Consider the following 10,509-nt stretch of genomic DNA (forward strand, 5'->3'; position numbering starts at 1 on the left):
TAGTGTCTTTATTAGGGAGGAGAAAAGTACTTCATGACTTCCAGATCCTCAGCTAGCTGGAGCCCTAATTGCTAGAAAGTCTACATCAATCCTTTCCCTCAGATAGGATCTTCAAACAAGAAGCCGTTGGTTGGGAAATGCAGAAATCTGTAGCAAGGAGCATCTTCCAGGGACAATTCCAGCCGAATTAGTACAGCAGCAGCAACACAGGCATCCAGGAAGGTTAGAAGAATAGAGCTGGCGCCTACAGCTATGGAAGACTGAACCTTTCCAAACACTTGTTGTAGGAGAACAAAGAGATAGAGGAACTCAACAGACATCTGAAGAGTGATGCGTAACTGGAATCCAAAACTGTATCACAGCTAGAAACAATTTTCTTTGCAAAAGAAGTCAATATATATGTGGATCTCAGTTGCAAATGAAAGCTTTTGCTTGACTAATTGCAAAAGCAAACAACTGCCAAAGAAGAAGTTAGGCTGGGCAAAGAAACAAATTCCTCCTACATCAAAAGCTCTGATTCTTATGAAATAATATAAACAAGAAAACCAAAACAAAACACAAAAGAAACCCCCACACAAATCATTAATCAGTAATTATGGGCAGAAGAGCAGTGCTAATGTCAATGAGATGGCACCTTAGCTCAGAATATTCCTCTGCAGGAAACTTTCAAAAGTCAAGGCAGTATTTTTAAAACATCCAGAATTGCCTCGTTATCATCTTACGTCTGCAAACGAGATTGTGTTTTGGTGAGGACAGAATATTATTCTAGGAACAGCAATAGGGATGATGTATTCACAGAAACATCAGGCTCCTAATTCCAAGAACGGACTTGAAATTTAACTGTATATACAGTAGTCAAATGTTAATTTAGGGTTAGAATAAGTGACTGCCCCTTATGCACAGCTAACTCGTGAGTACTCCCAAGGCACCGTGACAGTGATGCTTAGGGCACATCACCCCTTCCTGGCAGCAGAATATGCAATATTGGCCACTGCAGCCAAACTCACAGCAACAAAGGACTCTACTTTGGTAAGTCCTCAGGATGTCATCATAGGCAAGGTGACGCTGGAATGAAAGGGTGACAGTAAGGTATGGTCTTCTTTGACCCATAGACTTAGGAGACATGGCGTAACTACTCAGTATTTTCTCACATTATCTTTGGGGATACTCCTGCAATGAGGCTGCTCCAAAAAGGAAAGGAAATGTTTTTAATTCTCTCCGGCCTCAATTATATACCCTTACTGAATATGTTTTTAACTGCAACAGTAAAGGCAGCACCGGTGTCTACCACCAAAACGTAAGATGCTCCTACCAAAGGAGATACAATTAATAAAACAAGTCTGAAAAGGAGACACTACGTTGCTGCGAGAGACCAGTCTAAGCAGGGAAAGTTGACCAAAGTTGTACAGCTGGCCACAGCATTTTAGGATCAAGGCCACTGAAAAAATATACGCAGACCTTCAAAGATGTTAGAGGCCTTAATAGTAACAAACAAAAAAAAAGTGCAATCGTAAAAGCATCAAACATGGGAGTCCCTGGGATCAGTCATGTGGTTTTATAGTTATATTAAGCCCCTCCTTCTGCTGGAGTTCCTTGAGCATGCCACCACGTAAAATACTATCCCAATTGCACTGCTTGCAGTAGGATTGTACAGGCTCAACCTCCTAAGTAATTCTAAAGACCATTTATCTATTATACGAAATAGTTGCTTAGCAAATGCATAACAGGAAAACCAAAAGCAACATACGCAACCATTCTTTCATCAGTTTCTCATCGCTATTCCTTGACCACCCATATCAAGTAATTAATATAGAAAACACATCCCACAACTCCAATAAACACTTTATAAACACCTGCCTAGGAAAAAAACAAGATTTGCCCCAGAGGACATTCACTTGATTTGACTTACAGGTGTAAGTCAATGATCCAACAAAGTCCCTTTCATTAAACAGTGTCAACTACATTTGAAAGGATAGCACCAGCTTCAAGATGGATAATAAATGGTAAGCTGGCAATCTAGTAACAGGTCTCAGTGCACCTGCCCATTTCTTTGTTGTCCAGCTTCAGATAGAGATTTGATTCAAAGGAGAAAAATCTGGGTTTCCACACACACACACACACACACACAATGCGGAGGGGCAGTTTCTGCATGTCCCTGAAGAGGGTCTCCAGATCACACAGTAAGGCCAAAATTGCATTTGTGTGTTAGTGAAGCCATTTTGAAGGACATTAACCCAAACCCTGCTGTTTGGTTAGTGTCTACTTTAAAGCAGTGCCTGCAATCCTCTTCTCCAATTTGCCTGATGCTAGTGAAAGTTTGGCAAGCTGTCACTCCTCAGCTAACAACAGCTCCAGGCTTTGGAAGAGTGTGGAGGATGGGGAGGAAAGCTATTGCATGGTGAGCAAATACAGAAGCCAACAAGCTTTCAGTATGCTATTTGATGCTGATAAACAAGTAGCCTTTATTGCATTAGTTAGGGAGGACACCACCTGAAGAGAGAGCGTGTGTCTCTGTAATGAATGTATATATATGCATGTATTTTTAAGGGGTTAAAGTAGCATGTTAACCACGTTACTCCCAAGTTATCTGTGACCATTCGGTACAATATGAAAGTTTTCATGTGACAAAACAGACTAGTACTCTTTAGGCTGGAAGAGAGACTCTGTAAAACAATAAGATGATCAACAGGCAGCAGCTAAGCATGTAAGAAAATTCATTCAAACCAGAGGTTTAAAAAAATAATCCAAAGTAATTTTCTACAGAACAAAATTAACTTGTGATGCTCATTGATACAGGATGTTAGAGAGGGCAATATATGAATCAAAAGGAAACAAAATAAGCTTGTGGAAAATAGGCCCAGCATATCTATTAAGACAGAAGCAACCTCTGTCTCAGCAAGTAACTAAACAGCAAAATACCAGAACTAAGGACAACTGCTGGTGAAAGATCACCTGTACGTCCTTCCATTTCACATACTATTTCCCTATGCTTGGGCAATCTCAAGACAATGAGCATTACAAGAAATAGGACGTTAGGCAAATACGAGAGTCTCAGGAAGCCTTCTGTCACTTGGCCTTGTGTCTCTAAAATGCAGAAACAACGTATGTTAAAATTAATTCATTCAAGATTATTCTATTCCCATTTTCTGAGCAAAACCAAATATTTGCATGATATGAAACACAACAGCACATACTGGGTTAAAAAGTGAGGAACAATTACAAGGTTAATCTATCCTGATTTCTCATTTGTTGTTGTTAGTTAAAGTATTTCAACTTGCTCCATTTGCAATGTCTTGTAAGGACAGAGCATTCAAATTCCACTGATGAAAAACTGATTTTAAAAATCAGTCTGAGCCCACTCAACACAAGACAAGGCAAAATAAAAATCAAGTAATGTTTCTGGTGCTGAAAGACAGTATTTTGTAGGAACAGAACATGTAGCATCATGTGTCGACACCTTTATCATTAACTTCTTTTTTTAATCCATCACCTACAATCCTTCTTACTTAACAGACTACTGTAACATATACACCTCTGCAAATATTAAACTCATACTGCCATCACTATTTTTGCTGGGTTTTTTTAAGCAAAGAAAAAGCCACGTTTATTTTGTAGTAGCAATAGTTTCTTTTTTATTTTTAATATACTTTAGGAAACAATATACAAAGCTGAGCTTTGCCACCATTTTCAAACGGTGGGTTGCTCCAATTACACAAATTCAGCGTTTTGTGATGGTTAAGAACAGCAGTCAGCACCAGACTTAAACAGTTAGCTACAACACAAACATCCTTCGAAATGAAATGTTGTAATATCAAGACAGGTAAACCAGGAGTTAACATATGACAACTGTTGGGGAGGTGTCTTAAATCATTCTTGTTGAATTTCATATTTCATTAAATATTTTATACACATTTTCCTGTTTACAAGTTTTAAACAAAACCTCCCTTGAGGAATTATTTAAGTACAAAAATGTTCAACAAGAACAGTTCTAATAAAGAGTCCCCAAACAGACCAAATTTTAATATGTGATGACCAAAGGAAATGAAAACCAGTGTTTCTTTGTTTTAACATGTTTATTACAACAGATACAATTCACATCTGACTAGCTTTTTTTTTCCTCTTTCCCCTCCCACAACCATGTTAACATGTTCATTGGGCTATTTCCTTATATTTGAGCAAGTAATGTACTTTCAGCACACATGCCCAGCAGTACTATAAGTCCATTCTTACAGGGTGCAAATGGAAATACGTTTCAATAATTTATACAAACAAGTGGGTTATGCTCAATCACTGCAATTTTAAGCTACTGTACACAGGAATGAAAAGATTATAGAAAAAGTGCCATAGCAACAGTGCCTTAAGAAAAGAGAAAATTAGAAGCGTTAAAAAACTGATAAAATCAGATTTAGGATTTCACGGGGAAATGGAACACAGAAAATGAAAAACATTTCTCTGTAAAACAGAAATGGAGAAGCACTGCTCTCGATTCGGTGCAAGTGTGGAAACGGTTGTTTCATGATATTTTGTACATTACCCAAATTGTTGCAGCCTTAGACACAGATCGCCTGGCGCTCACATTGAATTTTAGGAAATGCAAGATTTCTGAATGATAAATTAACTAAAAAAAAAAAAAGGAAAGCTAATTTTGCAGACAGGTTTACATGTAAAAGGCTAGGTATTTAGCCACCTCAGCATTGATTAGTTTTGGATGTCTAAGCTCTGATACACATGGCTTCCCATGGCTTCACTCTACAAAACATATTTACAACGTGAAGAATACATCTACAAGAAATCTACATTTCAAGGGTTTTACAAATCATTCTTGTATCTTTCCCCTGAATTTGACTCCCTCCTGTCCCCTTCCCCATGTCAACTTTTTTTCTGCCCAGCTCAACGGTCCGAAGTCTACTCAAATGCAGCTCAAAAGTGTTAAGACTGGGCATCAGTTTAATAGTTCCTGTACTCAAAACCATGTGCAATTGTTTACAACTTTTCACACCATGAAGGAATTCTGGTTCTTTAGCTTTTCAAGTTCTTTAATTTGTTGCCTCAAAAATAGTATCCTGCAAGAGAAAAGAAATAAATTAGTATAAACATTTCCATTATACAGAGATAATAAATAATTATCTACACAAGTACTTCTACAATTTCAGTGAAAGATACCAAGCTCCTTAGCTCTATTAATAAAATTCAGATACTTTAAAATTAATTCCCAACCTGTTCAATCACCTACAAACACCGTATGCAGATGCACAGAGACCTGCCACGCTTGATACCTTAGTTCAGAAAATTAAGTTGCCATATTTCATTATATGACTGATACACAGATATGTTTAAGCCTGCTCTTCACTTGAATTTAACTCCCAGAAAAAGCAGGACACCGGAAGAGTACATTGAATAACCGAATATTCTGAAGAATGGTATTATGCCTGTGTCATGCAGTTTTCCAGACTGTACCACAATCCAAAGGGCTCATAGCTTTTTTTAAATAAGCAAGTTTTCTTCTAGGCGCAACACTTTTTTTCTAGTATTTGGCACTGCGACTAGTGGTAGACTCTAGTTATGGTAAACTCCAATCTCAAAATATTAGGAAAAAAATAGGAAAAAAAGCTGTAACAACACCTGGCTTAGAAATAAATTATATTGCTAGCAATTCCCTTATACATTTTTTCCTTCTTCTACTGAGCTGACATAAACAATTATTGTGATTAATGAACATTTGGTTTACATAGCTGTTTCCCAGAATTTTAAATGAATATTTTGAAACAACTATTCATGATGCTGAAGTGTAATGCAAACATGTGAATGAATTAAGAAAACATTCAGGGAAAGTTGATGTTTCATATAAATATTCTATGAAGTCCAAAGCACCTTTAATCGATGCAGAAAAAGCATCCACTTCAGCAGACTTTTGTAGAACACTTTTCAAATATGTGCCCAGTTCAGTAAAAATGCATTTTCTACTGAAAAGTAGGTGAAAAACAATTAAGATAGACACACTGAAAAAAACATCAAACTTAAAAGACGTGGGCATATAAAATATATCAGTCAATGAAAAGTGCCTTTTCACATGCTGTCAGCTATGGTTAAAACAACATATTCGCTTTGCCTAGAGATAAAGTTCCCTCTTGGAACAAATTTAAATAGTTCTCTTCTGTGCAAAAGTATAGAAATAATATCATCATTTAAGTGTATTGGCTTTGACAATCCCATCCTTTGCAAAAACCTCCCCCCACCAACTTGTTACTTATGCCATGTATTCCACGTCTTTGGGATTGCAGCAAAAATAAGAGATACATGTTATCATAGATTCAAAGTCATAATAATCATTATCCGTTGATAGCTTAAGGATACACAGTGTACAAGAAACAAGGTGCTATTTAGTGAGCTGAACAATGACATTAGACACGTTACTTCAGATCAAATGTGCACCCAGAGACAGAAATGAAACCTTAGGAAATGAAGCCTGTAAGAAACCAAGCAGTTCATTAAATGTACTACAGAAATTGTAATTTATGTAATGAAGTTATGAAATAAAAATTCAGAAAGAATTAGTATTTCCAATTCTTTATTAGGAAAGATTTACAAATATATTATAGCCTACTTCTGACTAAAGGATTGTTTTACTGACTGCCAAAAAGCAAGAGCTTCTAGGATAAAGCTAGCTATTTAAACAGCATGCAATGCTATTAAAGCAGCTTAAAATAGTAAATCAGAATCACTGTATTCAAACTGTAATGTGACTTAATAGATGGGATAACATCGTTCAAAAAGGAAACTGAATATGAAAGTAGATTCAGGATCATGACTACGGTGAAAAGTTTCAGCACGTATTGTAAGACTAAACTTTTCAATCTTGCGCAACAGTCTTCAACAACATGGTTGTGTATTGCTTCAGTGATACACAAGACACCCGCTATTACTGACTTAAGAAGCGGAAGTCTACTTTGCTATAATCAACATCACACTAAAGAACCCCAGGATCTTCTCCTACCTACGTAACAAACATTAATTTTTCCTTAGCTTGTGATATCAGCGACACCTGTTCAAACTTGCTCTGGCTTTAGACCTAACAAATGTCTCATGCAAACTGTAGTGTTTAAGACCAGTACAGACTGTGCAGATGTGTACCTATGTGATCTATGCATCATGTATGGAGAGATATTTTAGAAGTATGCTGAACTAGTGTGAGTTAATCAGCTTTTCCAAATGCACTAATGTATCTGGAAAGATACTTCTTTTCTATCTAAGTGAAAATACATACCCAAGTTGCATATCTGGTTCTATTCATTGGAGACTAAGAGGTATCTGTGTGGGAAACAGGTAGAATGTACACAGGGAAGACAGCTTGCAAACCTGGCAAGTATTAGCATACTTACAAAGTCATCAGTAAATACAGCTCATGCAAAACAATGCCAGAATGGGAATTCTAATACCACCTTGAAAATTACCATTTTGAAAATAAACACAGAGCACACACTTACCTTTGCTCACGCAAAGTTGCTTGAATTTCACATACTCGAACTAAAGACCTTAAATTCTTTAATTCAGTACAAATTTCTGACATATGGACACTTCCCATGTTATGGGCTTCCTCACGTAATCTTGATGCCTGCAACAGTTACACATAAAGGTTAGGATTTTGAATCATGCATTGGAAACAACTGGCTGTAGCCAGAAGATTGCTGGATGAGTGTGTCTTGAAACAGCAAAGCACTCTAACTTCAAAAGGGAACATTAAATCAGAAGTACGTTAAATTATCTACAAAAGCCCATTTAGAATCAGAAATCAACACCACCAGCTGCCAAGAGATTGTCTAACCCGGGCCCATGCTAAGGCAGGGATGGTTTAGATTTCCTTGATCCTAAGACATGTTTACCCAGCCATCTTGAAAGATAGTACATGACAGGGCTCCAAGTTTCCAAGGAAATTTGTTCAAGTAGTTAAAAGCCTGTGTCCACTATTTCAATGGCAGACTTAAATTTCCCATCTAAATTAAGCCTTAGTGACAAAAATAATTGAATGCCATCTTCTTTCCAGCTACCTTATACAGGAGAAAAAAACCTTTACAACCCTTTTCAGGTGTTCTCTTCCAGACAAACTCCATTATTTTAATATCCCCACTTAGTCAGGCAGAGACAAGCAGAAGTGTAGATTTAGAAGGCATGACCTATCCCCAATTCGTGCAGTTCTTAAAGTATTGTCACTGAACTGGATATATGACTCCAGAGAACTCCTCAACAGCACCAAGGAGACTAGTATAATTACTCTGAGGTCCTGTGCATCACACTGCAATAAGGAAAGAGGACTTCTTGCAAGTGGCACACTGAAAAAAAAATTGTTTCAAATAGATCCTTCCTTGCAGCATTACTGTTTAGCAATGTGATTCTCTGCTGTACTGGGTCTGTCTAGGATGGAGTTAATTTTCTTCATAGCAGCCCATATGGTGCTATGTTTCAGATCTGTGACCAAAACAGTGTTGATAACACACCAATGTTCTAGCTATTGCTGAGCAGTGCTTGCACAGCATCAAGGGTTTCTCCCTTTCTCTCTCTGACCCCCTCAGCAAATAGGTTGTGGGTGGACAAAAGGCAAGGACAGAATGCAGCTGGGACAGCTGATCCAAACTGACCACAGGGATATTCCATACCATATAATGTCATGCTCAGCAACTGGGGGCGGGGGGGGGCGGACACGGACGACAGTTTTCCAGGGGTTGCCATTGCTCAGGGACTGGCTGGGCATCAGTCAGCTGGTGGCAAGCGACTGCTTTTGCATCCCTTCACCCCCCCCTTTTACTTATTAAGCTGTCTTTATCTCAACCCAAAAGTTTTCTCACTTTTGGCTTTCCCATTCTCTCCCCATTGGAGAGTGAGCAAGCAGCTGTGTGGTGCTTCGATGCCTATTGGGGTTAATCCACAACATCTGCTTAAGTACTTGTACACTTGATTTTTCCTTCCCCAAAACAATGGTATTTAGCACAGGTCTTCATCACCTTCTGGCATTTCTCCAGTTCAAAGAAGCACTTTGTGTTCTAATACCCTACATTAAAAGTTTTCTTTTCTGGAGCGTGCTGACAACCAGTAGTACCCTGGTCTCCAGTACAACATCATTTTGCATGTCCTCCCTACACAACTCCAAAGCCTTGAGACTGATAGCAAACTATCAAGAACGACTTTCAAAGTACTTCTTTTTAAGCTGACCAGTCACCCATCTTAAAATAATCTCATTTAAAAGGCCTTAAAATCATTTTTGCATACAAGATTCTTGTTAAAAGGTGTTAACAGTCTTGCTGCAAATCAGGATATAATATTTATTGCTTTCCCATATTACCAAAACCTGATACTTTGTAAAAAAAAAAAAAACAAAAAACCAAAAAACCACCAAAAAACCAAACACCAAACCAAAAAACCCAAACTTCACATAATTTCTTTCTAAAAGGTCCATGCTGACTATTATCAGGATTTTCTTTTCAGGTGTTTGTAAAAAGGTAAATTCATCATTTTTTCTACTTAGATACTGTTCAATACTCAAAGTACCTCTACAATTACTGAGCTGAGACCACCTACAATTCCGTTTCTCACATTCCTTAAAGATAGTTATGTTGATTATTTTGCAGTTAACCACATTACTGGATTGTTTTCCAGTTTTCCACATTAACTGCTTCTTATAAGTTCTGCAAGATAACTGCTAGTGGTTCAAGAATTGTTTTAGCTACTAATTACTGCACAGTACACTTCTTCAAGTCTGACTGCTTTAACACATACCTGTCCTGGCTCACCTAATTTATTTACTTATTTATTTTTCAGTTTACTCTGGCATGTGCTCTTATGCCCTAATTTCAATTTAAGCTATGCATCTGGTTAGAAATCTGAAGAAACCAAGGCATTGCATAATTTTAGCCTCTCCACTTTCATCTAGCTTACCTTCTTCACTGTGTATTGCACTTTCATTCACTTTTTCTTTTATATCAAATATCTGACTTAAGTCCCTCAAGTGTTACTGTTCAAAACTGGTCTATAAACAACACTGTCACATGAAATCATCTGAAATAGCGGACAGGACAATACAGCATGTAACACTTGGCACAAAGTATCCAACAGAGTACATGACTGCCTAGCATTAGCTGGTTTTTTTGATCTTTTCATTACTGATAGTGGGAAAAGAGTTACCTATGAACTGTATAAATCCGTATTTTCTGCATTAAGTGGCGGCCGGTTACAAGCGGTATTCCCCAGGGCTCAGTTTTGGGGCTGGTCTTGTTCAATATCTTTATCAATGATCTGGACGAGGGGATCGAGTGCACCCTCAGTAAGTTTGCAGACGACACCAAGTTGGGCGGCAGTGTTGATCTGCTCGAGGGTAGGAAGGCTCTGCAGAGGGACCTGGACAGGCTGGATCGATGGGCCGAGGCCAACTGTATGAGAACATTCAACAAGGCCAAGTGCCGGGCCCTGCACTTCGGCCACAACAACCCCATGCAGCGCTACAGGCTTGGGGAAGAGGGG

At 38.1% G+C, this 10,509-nt stretch overlaps 1 protein-coding gene across 2 annotated transcripts in view; it reads right to left on the bottom strand.

The window, feature by feature from the left end:
• Positions 1-3,862: 3,862 nt before the first annotated feature.
• WAC (WW domain containing adaptor with coiled-coil) overlaps positions 3,863-10,509 on the bottom strand; it is a 65,413-nt gene continuing 58,766 nt past the window's right edge. Inside the window, exons 11-12 of one of the 2 annotated variants that reach the window (XM_009329106.1) lie at positions 7,485-7,612; positions 3,863-5,063 (exon numbers count right to left, since the gene is read on the bottom strand). In XM_009329106.1, the coding sequence (XP_009327381.1) occupies positions 4,994-5,063; positions 7,485-7,612 (198 nt within the window). In that variant the 3' untranslated portion in view covers positions 3,863-4,993. Of the gene's footprint in view, positions 5,064-7,263; positions 7,309-7,484; positions 7,613-10,509 lie in introns of those variants that run through there. The other variant, XM_009329107.1, reaches the window with a different exon arrangement.

The sequence above is a fragment of the Pygoscelis adeliae genome, unplaced genomic scaffold (assembly GCF_000699105.1).
Source record: "Pygoscelis adeliae isolate BGI_AS28 unplaced genomic scaffold, ASM69910v1 Scaffold427, whole genome shotgun sequence".
NCBI classification, from domain to species: domain Eukaryota; kingdom Metazoa; phylum Chordata; class Aves; order Sphenisciformes; family Spheniscidae; genus Pygoscelis; species Pygoscelis adeliae.